The 20,747-nt window shown below is 44.1% G+C and overlaps 1 protein-coding gene across 1 annotated transcript in view; it reads left to right on the plus strand.

The window, feature by feature from the left end:
* Window positions 1-3,564: 3,564 nt before the first annotated feature.
* nbeal1 (neurobeachin-like 1) overlaps window positions 3,565-20,747 on the plus strand; it is a gene marked incomplete at its 3' end in the record, with an annotated part of 156,290 nt that continues 139,107 nt past the window's right edge. The window contains 2 exon segments of the mRNA XM_084319022.1: window positions 3,565-3,603; window positions 4,051-4,513. Coding sequence (XP_084175148.1) covers window positions 4,463-4,513 — 51 coding nt within the window. The 5' untranslated portion in view covers window positions 3,565-3,603; window positions 4,051-4,462.

A 20,747-nucleotide genomic window follows, 5' to 3' on the forward strand; every position in this document is an offset into this window, starting at 1 on the left:
AGTCTCAGAACGTTCAACAGTGTAGCATTTAAGCTAACAGCCGATCGGCTGATAGCCACAAGCTAACGTATACCAGCCTGGTAAACACAGTGAGCTAACGCCGCAGCTAACAGCTGCGTGGCTAACAGGTAGGCCACAACTAGCACGCAAGCTAAGCAGCTATCACCTGAACTTGTACACAAACGATATAACAAGCCCCACTTCCGACAGGCCGCCGTCTGAAACCCTCCTCACCTTTAAGAGAGAAGAGAAAAAGAGATGTCAACACAGTTTACAACAGTGATTTTACCAGACATCCGGCGGAGCCAGCACCAGTCCCATCTGGGTTGCAGCCGACTTGAACATGGATCTTCCGATAACGAACATCCATGCCCACATTTCCTCGTTAGGGTATACTCTCATTTGTATATGAAAGATGGGGCCTACACGGTGACAGAGAAGCATCCACTCGTCCAGAGAATCCTGGGATCACCAGTTACTGGTCGTGGCCCACTAGTTGACTATAATGGGCTTCAAACCAAGATCCTCCGCCGTCGCCTAAGAGGCTGAACAGAGGACCCTAATCTGGGGCCGGTTTTCGTAAACATTGTCAGCTAGCCCCCATAGCACTAACAGACAAGTGGTGCTCGCAAGCAAACATTACTCACCCAACCTGGAACCCACCTATTGAAGATATAATGCTTGTTTGCAAAGTTTGCTGGAGCCACTTCATCCAGAAGGGCACACCCCGGTCAGAGAGCGGACGCAGACACAGAGAACAGTCCTTTCGTATTTATTAAGGATTCTGTTGTTGAGCGATATGCTTCCATCCAGGTCGTAGGGCTGGATGGAGCGATCAAAGATTGAGTGAGTGGTGTTCTGCAACAGATAAGCAGAACACACAATAATTAACAGAGGTACATGCTTATTAATCATAACCTGAACACACAGCAAAATATGCTATCTAGCATATTAGCATTGGCTGCATGGACCAAACATAATGCGCACAACTGAAAGGATGCTATCTAGCATATTAGCATCGGCCGCATGGACCAAACATAATGCACACAACTGAAAGGATGCTATCTAGCATATTAGCATTGGCTGCATGGACCAAACATAATGCACACAACTGAAAGGATGCTATCTAGCATATTAGCATTGGCTGCATGGACCAAACATAATGCACACAACTGAAAAAGATGCTATCTAGCATATTAGCATTGGCCGCATGGACCAAACATAATGCACACAACTGAAAAGATGCTATCTAGCATATTAGCATCGGCCGCATGGACCAACATAACAAGTAAATGGCAGAATGCAATGGCATCCAGAACACACAACTGAAGAGATGCTATAGCATTATTGGCATTAGCATAGCTCAATTAGCAGCATGAATTAACACAACGTAGCAAACCAAATCATAGTCACACATGCATGTCACAGCATCTCAACACATAAGGCAGGCTACATATGACATGTATCATTACCATAGGCACTATATTTGTAGGCTATTGGTGACTTACTTAGTTCATGAACGCACTCTTACTGGGAAAGCAGACAGCAATGGAACACATGGGGGCAAGATGGCTGCTGTATTTAAACCCATTAGGACCCCTGGGCTGTCCAGAGAGATGCCAGACTATAAATAATAGGACCCCTGGGCCATCAAAGAAGTGCCTGACTGGAAATGACAATACACAGCATAACAAATCATGGGGAATTTACAACACCACCGCTTCTCACAACAGTCGGTGCGTCCTACAGTCCAGCTGTGTTGCTGGAGGGTTTTACCCCATCCAGCCGCAGCAAGGAGGATTGTAGTTGGGAAGCATGTCATCGGCGTGAGCTCCTAATACGAAAAAACCCGGTGGAGGTGTAGAATGATCATCATCTTCCAGACACTCCAGTAAAGAAGACAATATCGCCGTATTTTCTCGAAAATAGTAAGAGAGAAAATAAAGATATGATGTCAACGTATCTCTTGTTTTCCAACTTTCTTCTACTAACAACCTCGTCAAGTGGGGATCTACCGAAGGCACTTCCTTGTGGTGAAAGCGAAGAAGGAGGTGAGTAGGTGACCACACCCCTGCTTATGTAGGTAAGCGGATGGGGGTGTGGCCAGACGAATGTTGGGATGTAAAGGTACATTGTGGAATTTTTTATTCAGTGCGCGTGCACAAGTGAAGTATAGTGCAGTAGTGACGCCGAGCGAGAACCATACGACACAGAACCCTAACCTGCAACACGGAACACAGAAATGCAAATGCTGTCGAGTCCTCACTGCTTGTAAAAATAAACAGCACAAACTGACTACTGCACAGTCAAACCGAGTACAAGCCACGAAGACCCGCCTCAAACCGAGTACAAGCCCCGAAGTCCCGCCTCAAACCGAGTATAAGCCCCGAAGCCCCGCCTCAAACCGAGTACAAGCCCTGAAGCCATGGGCGGAGTTTATGGGGGTTCAGGGGGTGCATTGCACCCCCTGGTGGCCGGGGGTGAAATTGCCTTTTTTTTTTTTTTCTTTTTTTTTTTTAAATCAATATTATTTTTATTTTAATAAAATTATAATAATTGTGAGAAACAAATCTGAATTCTATTATGTTTTGTTTTACAATACATTCATTTTATAGTAGTAATCATGTCACATTATAAGGCGAACCTTCTGTAGTGTGGCAGTGAAAGGGTTAACGGCAACGCGCGGCCAGCAGCAGCAGCAGCAGCGCGATACAAAGCCACTTATTCTGAGATGATAATTAATGTATCTGGATAACCAATGCACGAATTTTGTCGAGGCAGGTAGCGTTATTTCGGGAAAATTGATATCTATAGCCTGGTATATTTTTCGTCCACGAAAAATGGAGGCTGTAATAATTATTATTGCTCGAGAGTCTCTATGAATAATAATAATTAGAGCCTAAGTCAGTTAAAAATGATCCCCCGTAGTGCTGTGTGTGTGAGTGTGTGTGTGTGCTGCTGTACTACCTAAATAAAATAAAAAATTAGGGGTTAGGGCATTGTAAAAACGCTAAAATAATAAAATAAAGGTAAAAAAAAATCGCGCGCGCCCGCTGCGCGTGCGCACGGGTATAGTTCGCCAAGCAGTCGCACCCCCTGGCGTCAAGTTCAAACTCCGCCTATGCCTGAAGCCCCACCTCAAACCGAGTACAAGCCCCGAAGACCCGCCTCAAACCGAGTACAAGCCCCGAAGTCCCGCCTCAAACCGAGTACAAGCCCCGAAGCCCCGCCTCAAACAGAGTACAAGCCCTGAAGCTCCGCCTCAAACCGAGTACAAGCCCCGAAGACCCGCCTCAAACCGAGTACAAGCCCTGAATTCCCGCCTCCTCAAACCGAGTACAAGCCCCGAATCCCGCCTCAAACCGAGTACAAGCCCCGAAGCCCCGCCTCAAACCGAGTACAAGCCCCGAAGCACCGCCTCAAACCGAGTACAAGCCCCGAAGACCCGCCTCAAACCGAGTACAAGCCACGAAGCCCCGCCCAGACGTTGGGCTTGCGGCTCTGCAGATATACCCCATTGCGCGTTGTTGGCGTCTTGTTGAGTCTGCCAGCAGCAGTCTGGAAGTAACGCCGCCACAGTGACAGTTGTCTCCTCGTCCTCAGGTGAGCTGCTCATTGCACTTCCCTTGTTGGGGGGGTTAAGTATTTTCTCACTGCTTTACGTGTGCTCAGCTGCAGGAATGTTGTAGTCTGTTGTGCTTTGGTGGTGGAGGCTTTAATTCACACTTGATGTCACATGATGAGAAGGAGAGGCAGCAGGGGAGAAAAGGAACTCGCCTTTTTGACAGCTAGCTGTTAGCTAGCTTCACCAGGTAAAGGACGAGCGATACACACCAACGAAGCAGGACTGTCTTGTTTAGTTATATCGGTTAGTTTAGTTTTTTGACATATAACGTACATTCGGGGTGAATTCTCATGCAACGCTTTTGTTGTTGCCAGTTGTGTCGGCTGCTAAAAGCTGCTGCTAATGTTTGGGGCGATTGCTCCTGTAAACTCGCCGTCTTGTTGAGTGTTTTTTATTGTTTGTCTTGTGTTGTTATTATCCCACAGGGTGCAACAACACAGGGGAAGTCAAGCTGTCCAGAGAGAGAGAGAAGAACCCTCAACAACAAGATTGTCCAAAGAGGACTGGAATACCGTCACCAGCTGGTCCAGTCCCCCAGAGGAGGAAATGCCCTCGATCATGGAATAATAATTTATTTTTGGAAGTTCCTTACGGTCATCAAACACAAAGAGTTTGGCGTCCCCTTTTCCCCATTTTGGAAGGACCGTTTTCTTTTTTTGAGGGAGTGTGATATTTACGAGAATGAACGGTCTCTCGAGTGTTGTTGACTAATAACTGATGTCCCGCGGCAGAGATGTAGCTAGTTGTGGCCCAACATGAGGAGCCCGGCCTGAGCACTGACCTCTGTGTGTGTTCCTACTGTTGGGGAGGGGGCTACACCAGACACCCATCGGCACAATGGCTTCCAACGAGAGATTATACGAGGTGTGGATGCTGTATTGCAACAAGGTAAATGCATTTCCTCAATTGCTAACTACAAAGTAGAAAAGACAGTCTCCATGCAACACAATAAGCACTGTATCAGTTTTTTGTTGGTGGTGGGTCTGGGTGACTGGGGTATCATATAAATGGGGGGACCCTGATGTAAACAAGGCGAAAGTCTTTCTCTGGTCTGCATCCCATTCTTAACAATTGTGTATTGAGCCGTACTGTATTGTACCCATTCTGCAATCTGTTAATAACGTTATCAATCAATCTATGTGGTGGGCTTTTCTGATGCCACTGAACATTTCTGTATGGGAAACAAACTAGCTGTCATGTATGTAATGACGTCATGGCTAATGTTATGGCATTTCTCCACTGGCAGGTGCCCAGAGGTTAGTATCCCCTGCTAGTTATTCTTCAGTGTAGGTACTAGTGTTCGCCACACAGCCCAGTGCAACACTGCATGGCATTTTACAGGAGGTGGGATGAATGAGCCTAACATCGAGCCTACTACTAGCAGAGTCAGCTTGCCTTGAGTCAGCTGTTGGCCGGATTTGATTCACTTAGTGATAAAGCATGGACACAGTCCTGGCAACCAATAAAAACGGCTGCTCTCACGTGAGCTTTGCACCGCAGTCATGCTCATCCCATTCTCTGTAATCCCTCACTAAAACACACACACACACGCACACACACACACGCACACATACATAACTCCCTTGCAGGTATTCCCCTGTAATAACAGATGCTGTCCTTAAGGCTGAAAAAATAAGATTGATTGATCCTCCATGAAAGAGCTAAAGTGTATTCAGGGCCTTTACAAGATGGTCTTGAATCTGTAATTGATTGAGTGACACAGGCACCGGAGCGGGTGTTGAGGGAGTCTATTATACAGTTGTGTGTAAACACACACCCCATGCTTACACATCCCTTTCCTCTCGCTGTCCCGTTAGAATGCCGGGAGTGGGCGGTGAGCTGTTAGCACACACACATTGCCTTTTTGTTCTTGGAGGATTCGTGTGTATTTGCATTGACAAACCAACCGGTGACTCCACTCTTATGACCTGGGTTCTGCCGGGGCCAGTACTTCACCCTGCATCAGACGAGAGAGCCAACATATGTTGGCCAAGACTTTGTGTGTACTGTGTAGATGCTTGGCTTGTCTCTCTCCCATAGCAGCACAGACACAATGTCAGCTGTGGCTCTGGGGGTATCTTTATTGTGTGTGTGTGAGTGTGTGTGTGTGTGTGTGTGTGTGTGTGTGTGGGAGCGAGAGGTTGCCAGGATACATTTTCCTGCGAGGATAACTTGCAGTCACATGTGCTGAATCAGCTCAGGAATGTTTGTGTGTGAGGCCCATCTCTTCTCTCCACACTGAAGACCCCCTTTTGCCATATCACAGGGTTAATTGTGCCAAACCTTTGGGTCACCTCATCGGGAAGCCTGAGCTAACACAGTGGATTTATTTGATCTGTTGCAGACAGTGGCTGGCACTATGGTGTCCTTATACTGTATTAGGGATCTGCAAGATATCGATTAGGGCTGTCCAGGGTCCATACTAGGCTGCGTCTCCCACATGTTCTTAGGTTATTTGTAGTGGTGGTAGCAGCGCCAGTGGGTTATGTTGTGTAGTGGTGGTAACAGCGCCAGTGGGTTATGTATAGTTATGGTAGCAGCGCCAGGGGGTTGTGTGCAGGGCTTGACATTAACTTTTTGGCTCACCAAAAAGCATGTGGCCGTTTGATACCTCATGATCCTTTATAGTTTCTCATTTTAAATTGGTTGTGCCAATAACACATGACATGCTTTTGGACCATAAATCCGACAATCAATGCAGAACATGAGCTTCTTCGTTGGATCATACCCTAGCCACCCGCGACCTGACCGCCACTTTTCATTGAATAACCGGTTATTTTTATTTGCCTCCTCTTGTACTTTGTTAGTTTTTTCTCTCAATCTCATTCTCACTTCTCTTTTTTGTTTGTTGATTGATTGCTTCACCCGGTCTTTTTACACCCACAATATTCTGCCACATTGTAGCTAACTGTCTTGCTAGCTAATGTTAGCTAGTTAACGTTAGCAGCGTTCGTTCAGCTTTCACAGACGGAGGCAACATGCGAGAGGGCGAAGTGGATGGGCCAATGGAATGAGCACACTGTGCGCAGTCTGCGCACCCAGTGCTCATGGGAGTTGTAGTATCATGAAGTATCACCGCGAATTGACGTAATTATTTCAGATGCCTTTTGTAAACTACAATGATTTTTTTTTTCAGAAATAATGCTACCAAAAGGTCACCCGCCAAAGTGGCTGGTAAGAGTGACAGAGTTACATGCCACTGCCGAATTATACCCGCATTTTGCGGGTGTTAATGTCACCAGTGGGTTATGTTATGTGTGGTGTGGTGGTGGTAGTAGCAGCACCAGTGGGTTATGTTATGTGTGGTGGTGGTAAAGGCGCCAGTGGGTTGTGTGTGTGGTGGTAGCAGCGCCAGTGGGTTGAACTTGTGTGTGTGTCATGGTGGTAGCAGCGCCAGTGGGTTGTGTGTGTGTCGTGGTGGGGGCAGCGCCAGTGGGTTGTGTGTGTGTCGTGGTGGGGGCAGCGCCAGTGGGTTGTGTGTGTGTGTCGTGGTGGGGGCAGCGCCAGTGGGTTCAACTTGTGTGTGTGGTGGGGGCACCGCCAGTGGGTTGAACTTGTGCATGTGGTGGTGGTAGCAGCGCCAGTGGGTCAGAAAAGTTTACCACCGATGATTGTTTGGTATCCAATTTGTCGGAAGAAGCATCAGCTGGCAGTCAGATTCCTCCTGCACCACTCTGTTTCCTCGACTGATGCAACAGCAGTACAGTAAATAAATAGACATTCTACCTCGGCACGGCAGTCAACAGTCATGACAAACGTCTAGAATCATTGTCTAATCATTCTCACCTAAAATCGAAGAGAAGTATATAACGAGAGCCGTTCAAAAGTCTCCTGCCACTCCACATCCACAGCCTTTGTTTTGGAAGACTTTCAGAAATATACTTCCTCGGTCAAAAGCTTTGTTGTGCCACTAGACCACCACACACTGCCATCATCAACCGAGTTGCTCTCTGTGTTTCCTGCGCTGTAATGATTAATAGTCAAGGAGCAACATCAGCGTGTCTGGTGCCAGAGGTTAACTGCTCCGTCTTGTTGACGGTAGGAGTAGAAAGGAAGGCGGTGTTGGACTGGTTAAGCCTGTTGGTCCTGCTCTGGGAGTCGGGGTAATTAAATTTATTGTTGTTACCGGCGGTGGACTGGAGACCCGGTTGGTTCATGTGGTTTTTTATTTAAAATTTTTTTTATCCACTTTTTCTCCTTATTTTTCTATTTTTCTCCCATCCCAATTTCGTAATTCCAATTCTTCCCTCCCCTGTCTTGAACATTGCTAGACTATGCCTCCCACCGGTCGGCTGTAGTGAGGATAGAAGCCTTGCATCACGTGTCCCCTCCGGTACACGAGGAGGCAGCCTGTCGCATCTTTTCACCGCAGCAGCTCGAACTCTCAGTGGCGAGGAGTAACGCGTGGGAGGCTCACGCTGCCCCCGATACTTCCCGTTTCTACTGTACAGGCGTCACCCAACCGACCTGTAGGAGTCGCTGTCCACAACGTCCAATCCCCACCCACCGGCTTTCCCACCCTCTAACACTGCCAATTGTGTTAGTATGACGACCGGCCAAGCCGGTAGCAACGCAGAGAGCTGGGCTCGATACCAGTATCTCCTGCAGTAGTGGCGAGCGCCTTGCCCACTGCGCCACTCAGCCGCCCTCCATGTGGGTTTTTGACACTTAATTGGAATAGTAACAATAGCCTCACATTACCGTTTACACGTGCTAAATGTCGGCGTTTGTTGTGATTACATAGAAACCTGTGAAAAGGTTGTTATTCCGTCTTGTCTTGTGAATTCTGAAAGCCTTTCCCTGAACCGCGTGTTTTCTCTCTGCATGTCTTGTCCTTCTGGGCCGGCCTGCCCGGGGACAGCGGCGCGGTGAGAGGTCGCAGACGACGGCTAAGACGGTTACGTAACGACACACGGATCCTCTTACTGTAGCTGCTGTCATGGGGCTTGTGTCACTCAAAGTGAGCTGCATTGTTTACAACTCTAATAAAAGAAAGAGAGTTGGAAATGCACATCCCTCCCTTTGGCTGTCGGCTATGGAAAGACATCCCGCTTGTTTTCAGCGGTGCCACAAACCTTGCCTTGAGAGCCAGGGGGTAACATTTTGAATTCAACAGTGCTTATGCTTTCCGTATAGTCTTCATTCGCAATACGATTGGCCAAAATTGGCAGAAAGTCGCCTGGAAGTCGACTACCCCCCACGAATGCAAAAAAGAAAAAGAAATTATAATTCCATCATTCCATTTGGGCTGTGGGGGTGCTTAATGTCTGATGGAGTCGACTGAAGGCTTCTTGTCCTCTGCAAAAGCATGCAATTGGTCCACTGATGGATACATCTTGATATTTGTCTAGTGTGTTCATTAGATGGGAGAAATCCTCTTTCAGTGCCTCTGTGCCCGTTTTCTTAGGCAGTTAGCCTCGCTGGTAACGCCATTAGCGTTAGTCATGCTTCTAGACCTCTTTGCTTTTGGAAAGAGTGATCCAAAAAAACAATCTTTTAAATATTATACTTATTTTTTAATTTTTGCATTCGACTAAGAGGTTGGCAGTCGACTTTTGATCGACTAGTCGACTAGTCGAGGTCAGCCCTAGTCTGGTTTAGATTAGCGTTGTGGGTGAGACATATGTTTTGAGGGCCTATATTTAACAGTATTACAAAGACAGTCCTACTCAGTCATAATGCAATATAATTCTGGTCATTAACATGGATAAGTGTGTGTGTGTGTGTGTGTTATGGACCACATCATAATGATAATGGGTCCGTTTTTTAATTAGCTTCACGAGGAGGAACATATCATACAAGCCTGTTTTTTAAAAGCTTCTAATGGCTCATGCACTATTAAAATGCATTACAGCCCACACACACACACACACACACTCCCCATACCATATAAACTCAACCCATACTGTATGAACTCTGTTGCTTACACTCAATCCATACTTTTCTACTACCTACAACTGTCATACTCATAGCTACCTACCTCACTGTACTCATAACTACCTAACGGAACGTAGACCAATCTCAGTCACTCTCTTTTAGAGCCATATGAAATCCGCGTTCACGGAATTGACCAATAAAAATGGAATCAACTGTAAAACGTGGAATATTGCAGAATTTGGCCTAATCTTGACTGAAATTCAGTTTTTGGGTGGAACGTTTGGTGCAAAGCAAACATGATCGGGGAGGCGAGGACACTACAGCGGGTTACACACAACACGCAGCAGCAGTGCTCAAGCGTCTGGCTGCTTTGGTGTTAACATCGTCAAGAAGCTAAGAAATTCCTAAATAAGCCCTCAATTCAGAGCAGAACAGTATCCTAAACTTGTATGCCTCCGGCGATAAGGTGTTTTGCTAATTCTGTCAACGTTCCGTGGACTGGACCCGCAAAAACACGTGCGACACTATTGTGATTAAATAGCTAACGTTACAGTACATAGGACTGTAGATGGAAATGATAGCTTCTTGCTAAATCTGGTGCACCCATCCATTTGTTTAATGCAAACGATTGTCATTACACACACTGTCCTTTATAAACTAAATAAACTTAAATAGTTATGTAACGTTACAGTACATAGGACTATAGATGGAAATGATAGCTTCTTGCTAAATCTGGTGCACCCATCCATTTGTTTAATGCAAACGATTGTCATTACACACTGTCCTTTATAAACTAAATAAACTTAAATAGTTATGTAACGTTACAGTACATAGCCAGGACTATAGATGGAAATGATAGCTTCTTGCTAAATCTGGTGCACCCATCCATTTGTTTAATGCAAACTATTGTCATTACACACTGTCCTTTATAAACTAAATAAACTTAAATAACTATGTAACGTTACAGTACATAGGACTATAGATGGAAATTATAGCTTATAGTTAAATCTAGTGCACCCATCCATTTGTTTAATGCAAACGATTGTCATTATACACTGTCCTTTATAAACGAAATAAATAAACTAAAGATGCCTAAATTATGCATTACTATATTGCATCACAATATAATAGATATAGCTAGGCTACTGACATTGTCATTGTGATAATGTCAGTAGTAGCTAGCTGTATCTATTGTTTACACTTGAAATGTGTATTTTTATTTTGGTCACAATATCATTTGAAAAATATTGTGTAAAATTGAACTGTATTTCTGAGTTGCAGCACTTAAAAACATTAAATGGACTGTTATATCTTATTCAATTGTGGACATTTATTCATTCCCACTTATTAAACACTATTTCTGATGGTAAAATGAGCACAAAAAGCTAAATACAGAATTCTGTAATATTAAAACGGAAAAAACTGAATTTGGGAAAAAATTTAATGGAATTTGGAAAATAATAAAAACTGATTTCATATGGCTCTACTCTCTTTGTCTGGGACCAAATTCGGTCATGCCCCATTTTGCGCGACATCCAGGCTTTTTTACAGTCAGCGTTTGGGAATTTCATGTCGACAGGTAGATGAAGTGAAATTATACTTATTTTAGAATATATCTCAAATTTCATGAGTATTCAACATCTATATTTAGTCATCTAAAGACTATTAGATATGAACCTATGTACCAGTAAAAAGTGGGAATCTCTAGAATGTGTTTTGGGCGACAGTGTTTACAAGTGTGCGGCGAGCCTCTAATCAATTTAACGTTATAGACAACACTTTCTGTTGTCAGTAGATGGCAGCATTGGTTTAAAAGGTGAAAATGAATGAATGTTAAGACTACAAAATTAATACAATTCCCAAGACCTTTAGCACCTCTGTCACCGGATTAGGAAAACGCGATCTGAACAGCGTTAAACTATTATTGGGACCAGAGTACAGTGATCGAGAATGGTCACCTAATTATTATTATAAAGTGCATCATTAGCATTATGTTTTGTTGTCTAAAGGGAAACATAATGGTACAATTTAAGATTTTAATGTTATCCGCATATAAAGGACAAATAAAACATTGTTAATTTGTAAGAAACCTCAATGAAAACGGCGCAGGGTAAGTTATATTCGCTATTGTTATAAAAATGTGGACGCATTTGGTCACCGTGACGGTTACTAGGGATGCACCGATATGAAAATTGGCCACCGATACCGATTGTTCAACTAACACAATCGGCCGATACCGATACCGATTCCGATATTTGTGGCAAAAAATAAGTATTTGTAATTTTTTTTAATATATATATATATATTTAAAAAAAAATTAATGAAACTACTGTATATTTGTATGTTTGTATTTGTAGGCCTCTTTACTTACTTAAAAAAAGGAAACATCAAGAAATATGTTTATGGTATTAATTCAGCCATGCCATGTAGCACTATTATCCCTCTCCCAGTATCGTCTGGCGGCCTGCAGATGGATACTATTCTCTCAACCAGAGCTTTCAACCAATGCAATAGAACCATTTTGATTGACAGTCGATTCGGCCAATTACGCCACACCGCTAGCACCCACCTCCTGCTGTTCTTACCACCAATCGGCAAGCGTTTATTAATTTTCTACTTCCGGGCATGCCGCTATTGATCTGCTTGCGAGAACCACAACAAGCTAATACGTTAGCTGCCCGCCGACCAGCGCGCTCCACAGGATGACCAAACGAGACACAATGATTTTACTGCAACAAATGTTATAATAAAACGAAGCCTTTCTATACATTTGTCTGGTTGAAAACTTTATTAACAGATTGCAGAATGGGTAGTTGGGTACGGAATGAGCAACGGAATGGAACTGAGCTATGAACGGAGTAATGCCTTGCTTACTTGCTATCTTCGGGTAAATAATATGCTGATGTTATTGAACGTGTAACACTAACTATATAACGTTAATGCCACAAAACTAATGTTTGTGTCATTTTAACAGCAGATACTTTCTTAAATGCCATCTTCCCGAGAGAGGGGTGTTGACGGGGAGCTGTGATGGGTTCGCTTGGTTGTGTTATTATTATTAATAGCATTGAACAGCTAACCGAAAGCTAGCGTTAACTAACGTTAAAGGTTTAGCCATAACGTTACCTTGGCTAAAGTTGGGGCTATTCATAATCCAGCAATAATGGCTGCAGACCTGCAAGCAAAGTACAGCAAGTTGGCAAAGGAGTATTTCAACGTAAATCACATTTTCACCAGTAACGTTAGTCTTCTATCTGCCGGTAGCTCATGCTAGCTAACCTAGCTCATGTTAGCGTCGTCACTGAGCGACCACCTCGCGTACACAATTAATGACATGTTGTGGACAGCCATATCGGTGACAATGTTTAGCTTTTAGTGCCAAATGATAAGAGTCTGAAGCGGAGTCTCAAAAGAGAATGTTGAATATTTAGTAGTAACTTTGATGCAGTAGCTTGTGTGTGTGGGGGACTGGGGGCGGCGCCGTTGTGCACAATGTGCAGGACGCGACTGAATTTATCGGCTACTGCCATCGGCACATTCGAGCTTATCGGCCGATAGGCCGATTGCAGTCAACAAGGCACTTATCGGCCGATAGCGATACCCGACCGATACATCGGTGCACCCCTAACGGTTACCTCACCGTACTCGTAACTACCTCATTGTACTCCTAACTAACTACCTACCTCACTGTACTCATAACTACCTACCTCACTGTACTCATAACTACCTACCTCACTACTCATAACTACCTACCTCACCATACTCATACCTCACCATACTCATAACTACCTACCTCACTGTACTCATAACTACCTACCTCAATGTACTCATAACTACCTACCTCACTACTCATACCTACCTACCTACCTCACTGTACTCATACCTACCTACCTCACTACTCACAACTACCTACCTCACTGTACTCATAACTACCTACCTCACTGTACTCATAACTACCTACCTCACTGTACTCATAACTAGAGCTGTGAATCTTCACTGGCCTCATGATTAGATTACGATTCAGCTGTCTACTATTCGATTCGATTCTACGATGCATCTCGATGCAGCTCAATAATATATTACATCCTCAATTTTATAATCTATATTACTGCACATGGCTAGTACTTTATCAATTAATACAAGCAGTCAGATAAATTAACTTTTATTTAGAAAGTTCTTAAATCAGAATGTCAAAATAAATGTCTTTACTAGTGTTGCATGATACAGATACTAGAAAGGTATCTCGATACCCAGCTGTTAAAAACGGTTCAATACTCTTTTTATTAGTATCCGTATCAATACTTTTAGACTAGCCTGATGCTGTATTTTCTATGAGTTGAGTGGATGCATGACCAGAGCACTAGTTACATATTTTTTTATAATAATCGATTGTTATTTTTTTTTGTCCATTTTTTTCTATTTTTCTCCCATCCCAATTTCGCTGTGTCAATTCTCCCCTCCCCTGTCTTGGAACGTTGCTCACATATGCCCCCCACTGGCCGGTTGTAGGGAGGATAGAAGCCTTGCATCACATGTCCCCTCCGATACATGTGGAGGCAGCCTGTCACATATTTTCACCTGCCAGCGCGGACTCTCATTGGCAAGGTGTAACATGTGGGAAGCTCACACTACTCCCGCCATTTCCTGTCTCTGCTGTGCAGGCGTCCCCAACCGACCTGCAGGAGTCGCTGTCCACAACGTCCACATTACCACCCATCGACTTCCACCCGCTAACTCTGCCAATTGAGTTAGTATGACGGCCGGCCCAAGCCGGAGGCAACGCCGACAGCCGGAGTCGAACCCGGTGTCTCTTGCGTTGGTGACGAGTGCAATGTCCACTGCGCCACCCAGCCGCCCTAATAATCGATTATGTTCTGTCACTGCATCGACGCTGAATCGTCCGCACCGCGATGTATCTTAGAATCGAGAAATGTCCACACCCTACTCCCTACCTCACTGTACTCATATTCATAACTACCTACCTCACTGTACTCATAACTACCTACCTCACTACTCATGACTACCTACCTCACTGTACTCATAAGTTCATAACTACCTACCTCACCATACTCATAACTACCTCCCTCACTGTACTCATAACTACTACTACCACACTGTATATTTTATTTACACTAACTACATCTGTATATATTCCATACCTAGTACCTACTCTTATTAATTAAACCACTGGCTAGTATGGGTTACTACATAGTGTATTCATACTCCACATGTTACAGTGCTATGCACTTTACTGTTACTTTGTACTGTACTGTGCGATGACAACATTGAATCTAATCTAATCATTTATTGTGGTACACTTTAAGGTAAAGCATTTTGACCTACCCCTCCCACACACACACACACACACACTGGGAGAGCGATTGCAGGGAAATCAAACCGTCAATTAGTGCACTGCTCTAGATAGAGAGAGAGAGGGAGGGGATAGGAGAAAGATGGAAGAAAGATAGAGAGAAGGAAACAGAGAGATAAGGGAGAGATGAAGGGAGGAATGAAACAAAATATTAATAGAGCCCTGATTTGGCAGAGAGGAGAGGATGGGAGAGAAGTGAAGAGAGAGAGAAAGTAGATTAATACATAATCTTTTCCGGCTTTGTCACTCGTTTCCTAGTTACGGGCTGACCTCTCGACAGTAAGACACACACACTCACTCTCTCTCTCTCACACACGCGCACACACGTGCCTGCACACACACACACACACACACACACACACACACACACACACACACACACACACACACACACACACACACACACACACAAATGCACAGTCACACAAGCTCACACTCACGCTCTGGTGAAAGTACTGGTATGCAAAGTCTGTTCCCCCAGGCTAACTCTCTTGCTCTCTCTCTTTTCTTTGTCCCTTTTTCACTCTCTACCCTCGCTCCTTTTTTTCTATCTGCACTGTGAATATCTCTAGAATAACAGTGATGTCATCAAGGATCTCAATGTTAGTCACGTCTGGCGTGCTCTTTTTACATTTCATTTAATTATATTTTATTTGCCCCGCCCACCAGCAGCTACTATAAATACTGGTGGCTGCCAGTGACATCATCATATCCAGGACAGAGGGCATTGAGTTGGCCCTGACGGGGCCATGATTGTAGGTTTACGGAGACTTGCACCGAAGCCGAGCGACCACAGATGGAATGGTGGGGTGCCTTTTTAAACCGAGAGGGAGGAGACCCCGCGGTGAGGAGCCCACGTCCGGTGCCCAGTCAATGCAGGTCACCCAGTCAGCCACAGCTGAAGCCACCGGGCCAGAGCTGATGACCGCGCCTGTCTGAGAGGTCGGGCCTCAACTACGTTTGGCTTGAGTCATGTAGCAAAGGGAAGCAGGCCTAGTGCCATATGGAAGGAATTCATATTTCTACTTAAACATATTGATATTGTAATAATCACTAAGGACTTCTTTATCAATATGGACACGCATATCACAGTGTCTGTGTAAAATCACATGCAATAATCCAAGTCAATTAGCATTGCTTTGATAATATAGGCTAAACTGACACCAAACCAAAACTCAGATTTTCCAACTATAATATTATAGTTGTATAATATTGTATAATATAATAATATTATTCCCTCAAACATTACATAACTATATTCCCTCAAACATTGCATATCTCATTGTGGGAGAATCTTTAGTTGCCATCATTCATTTTGTCAACAGAGTTGTTGTCATTATATGAGGATATATCATTATGATCATATTCTGTTGCAAGACGATACTCAATCATATTTAATTATGGCCTGGCCCTAGAAGGAAGAGTGCAAGGCGAGATGGCCACAACAAAACCTGTGTTTATCAAGTGAAATATACTCCATAATCTAATAATACGAAATACTTGATGCTGACTATAAATCAGCTTTGTCTTGCAGCAGGGTTGGATATTCGGTTCATAAAAGTTAGGCCTAAATACTAAATATGTAAGGGATAATGTATAGCTATACTCGGTCATTGTCGCAAAATAATTGACCGACACTGCGTTCTGGAACACCGAGGCGCCGCGCCGAGGTGTTCTAAACGCAGTGAAGGTCAATTATTTTGCGACAATGACCGAGTATAGCTATACATTATCCCGCTTATTACAGGGCTAACTTACTAACAATATACGTAATTCATTTTACACCATCGACGAGACGAGATCAAATGCAGACGCGGTTGTTCTGTTGCTCCTCTGGCGTCGGCAGGTGTGTGGGCTTGATTGCACCTGATGCAGTGCAGCTGTACATAATGGTAAAGCTTAGCCCCTTTCGTGACTGCGATCAAAATGCTTGATTGTGATTGGTCAATAGCGCTCCGTTGCCCCTAACAGCGGTTGTTACGAAGGATCAGATTAAACCGAGTATATATATTTATTTGTTGATATATATTGAATAGTATTTGTATATCGTTTGATATCCCTTGTATATTCCTTGTACATATACACGGAATATCCCTTTAGCCTACTATAGCCCATAATATCTCATTCTCCTATTGGACAAAGGACCAGGCGCCAGGGGACCAGCCCCCGGAGCCAAGTTCAAAGTTACCGACAAGACATGTCTGTACTAGCCCCGGCCCGGAATAAATATAGCGCAGGTGGATACAGAAGTTAGTTAACCTAGTTTGTTACCCACTAAGTGAAGCCTCACCCACGATACGACGCGTGGTGAAGTATGGCCTGTTTGGCCCCAGAATAGCATTGAGACCGCGTGCGAATTAATAACTGAATTGTCAGAGTTTGGCACTGTACCGTCGAGTGCGACGTATTTCTATTAAGTTAATAATAGTCTATTGTGTATGGTGCATCGTGCGGTTAGAGTTCTAAAGTGACCAGCATCTCCAACGCTTCCTCGTGTTAGCTAGATTCTTATCCAGGCTGGGCCGACCACATGGCGCTTTCATCCGAGGAGATCTAGGCGGGGACCGAATGGACATGTACACTGGATTACCTACCCGACGACTGCTTAGCCCTGTGCGGCTGGAATATATATTTGCTTTGGTACTGTGATTTGTGGAGCGGATAATCGCCGACGCCTGTGAGTGTTGGATTTACCCCCGAGAGGAGTCAAGGTCGAGTCGGCGCTCAGAGAGCCTGAGGCCGCCTAGCTTTCTTCACTGTGGAGCTACAGCCTACAAGAGAACCAAGCTGTATTCGTCTGCGGATCAAGAGTCTATTGCACTGTCTTCTGTACTCGAAGTCTCCCTAGATATCGTTGACCAGACGTTCTACTACCGACAGCTCTCCTACCCCCCCTGCCGGCTTACAACCGGGAGGACCCCTTCCAGTATATCCCGCTATATCATTAAGTGTACCATAGATATAATTCCCTAAGAGCCAGGTTGTATACTTGCCTCCTGCGTAACCAGAGAATGGACATTCAGTGTTGATTTGCCTACGAATACTCATTTGCCTTACAAGTGCAATCAAATGTAATATAAGTATCATATGTACCTTTTGCTCCATTAAATACTTGATTAATACCTTTGACTGGAACCGATTTCATTGTGGGAAGTGTTCATCATATTCATATATTGTGTACTGTATGGCCAGTAGTTAAAGTACATAAAGCGGTAGTGGTTTAATGATACCATACTTATCAATACAGTCAGGGAATTGTACCCCTCAGTTACAGCGGTCATTATTGCGCGTTGCCCCTAGCAGCGGTGGATTATCGAGAAATAATTGACCAATCACAATCAAGCATTTTGGCGAATTTTAAAACGCCATGTAATAAATCTGGATAATTTCTCCCATACTGAAATCCGATGTTGAACATGTCAGAAATCCAAGCAAAGCGACCTGCATTAGGAAAAGATTGATTATATCTAAACTTTCCAAAGTCAAAAGTTACTATACTTTTCCTTACTAAATGGACTGCATTTATATAGCGCTTCTATCCAAAGCACTTTACAACCTATGTCTCACATTCACTTGACGGCAGAGGCGACCATGCAAGGTGCCGACCTGCTCATCACAGGGCTCTACGCTAACCTTTTTCCCAAGGAGCACATGTGCTCCTAAATGAAAACATTTAGGAGCACACAAAGACATTTAGGAGCACCCAAAAATATTTAGGAGCACAGTGAAAATATTTCAAGTAACAGAGTTTATTTATTTTTTCAAAAATAAATGTATATTTGTACTGTGCGTGCATGTGTGTAAATTAGCTCTTGCTACAACCCTGCATGTTTACATTTTGTATTTTGTACTTGATGTTCATTAACATGTGCTGTCCCTATCAAATCAACTCACTTAACTTTAGCTTTTGCCCCTTTTATGCATACAATGCCTATGTTTTGGCTGTGTTGCTCTTCTAGAAAAATAATCCTTTCAGGGTTGCCTATTGAAATACTGTACACCTCCAGTACAGAAACATTGTTTATGAGTTTGCGTGTCAGGTAGACCATTGATTGACAGTTGAGTCTGCCAATTACGTCACAACGCTTGCACTCCGGCCGTCCGGCGCTGCAGCTGGACCCTATTGACCACCTCTGCTGTTGATAATGCTAGCCAAGTTAGCTGTACACACATACACAGTGGGCCAGTTACTTTGGTGTAGGGGTGTAACAATGCATCGATCCTAAGGGGAAAATTCAACTGCATCGATTTGAAAATGTTAGAATCGATTATCCCAATTTTAATGTGTACACAGTGTTATGTTGTTATCATGTCCGTTACAGTCAACGACATACGCTACTGCGTCAACGTTATGATTAACAAAGCAAGGCATTCGTTTTGTTGCATTAACGTTATATTACTATTGCTATCGCTAAATCTAGGTGTTCTAAAATCTATTGCTATTGGTAAGAGGTACTCAAAAATTGTTGCGCCCTCCAACCTAACAAGGCCACTGGCCATGACAACATCCCCTCCAAATTCCTCAGAGACTCAGCAGCCGCCATCACCCCAGTCATCACACACATAATAAACCTCTCTATAAAACAGGGATACGTCCCCAAGGACTTCAAAATTGCGAGAGTGACCCCTCTGCACAAAAAGGGCAGCAAATTAGACCCGGGCAACTACCGCCCTGTTTCTATTCTTACCTCCACCTCGAAAGTCATGGAGAAAATAGTCTACGAACAGGTCGAAAAGTACCTGGTGGAAAAAAATCTAATCTACGAATTCCAATCTGGCTTCAGAACGTCCCACTCCACTGACACATGCCTCCTCTATTTGAACGACCACATCAAACAAGAGGTGGACGTGGGCAAATACTGCGGCATGGTCATGCTGGACCTACAAAAGGCCTAGCTTGTCACTCCATTCTGATTGAGGATTTTTATTTAGGATTTCACCCTAAATATTGATGGTACCATTGTCACCCCCTCCACTCACGTCCGTAACCTTGGCATCATCCTGGACTCCACCCTTTCTTTCCTCCCCCATGTGAACCACATAACCAAATCAGCCTTCTATCACCTCCGGAACATTGCTCGTCTTCGCCCCTCCCTATCACTCTCCGCTGCTGAAACACTGGTTCATGCATTCATATCATCAAGACTAGATTACTGCAACAGCATCCTCTACGGCTCACCAAACACTATTCTCAATAAACTCCAATATGTCCAAAACTCTGCTGCCCGCATGCTCACCTCCACCCATCGCTCTGATCACATCACCCCTGTCCTCCACGACCTCCACTGGCTTCCAATCAAATACAGGATACATTTTAAAATACTACTCATCACATTTAAAGCCCTCAACAACCTTGCCCCTCCCTACCTGTCCGACCTCCTCCACCGTCACACGCCCCCCCGTCGCCTTAGGTCTGCAGATGCCAACCTCCTAACACCTCCCACGACCAAGCTCCGGACCTGGGGCGACAGGGCCTTTGCTGCTGCTGCCCCCTCCCTCTGGAATGCCTTCCCCAGCCATATCCGTGATGCAAACACCCTGACATCTTTTAAATCAGCCCTCAAAACTCACCTTTTCAATCTTGCTTTTGACCTCTAATTCTGTCTGTTTTATTTTATTTTATTTTGTCATGTATTATTTTGTTCTGTTTTGTTCTGTTTTTTGTTTTGCCATAGTTTGTCTCTCCTGCCCATGTAAAGCGTCTTTGAGCACCTGGAAAAGCGCTATATAAAATAGATGTATTATTATTATTATTATTATTATTATTGACAAGCTAAAAGCAATTGGTTTTGATAGTTTATCAGTGAGCTGGATGCAATCCTACCTGGAGGGGAGAGAACAGATGGTAGAGGTAAACGGTACTCTATCCCCCCC

The sequence above is a fragment of the Notolepis coatsorum genome (assembly GCF_963971535.1).
Source record: "Notolepis coatsorum genome assembly, chromosome: 1".
Taxonomy (NCBI): domain Eukaryota; kingdom Metazoa; phylum Chordata; class Actinopteri; order Aulopiformes; family Paralepididae; genus Notolepis; species Notolepis coatsorum.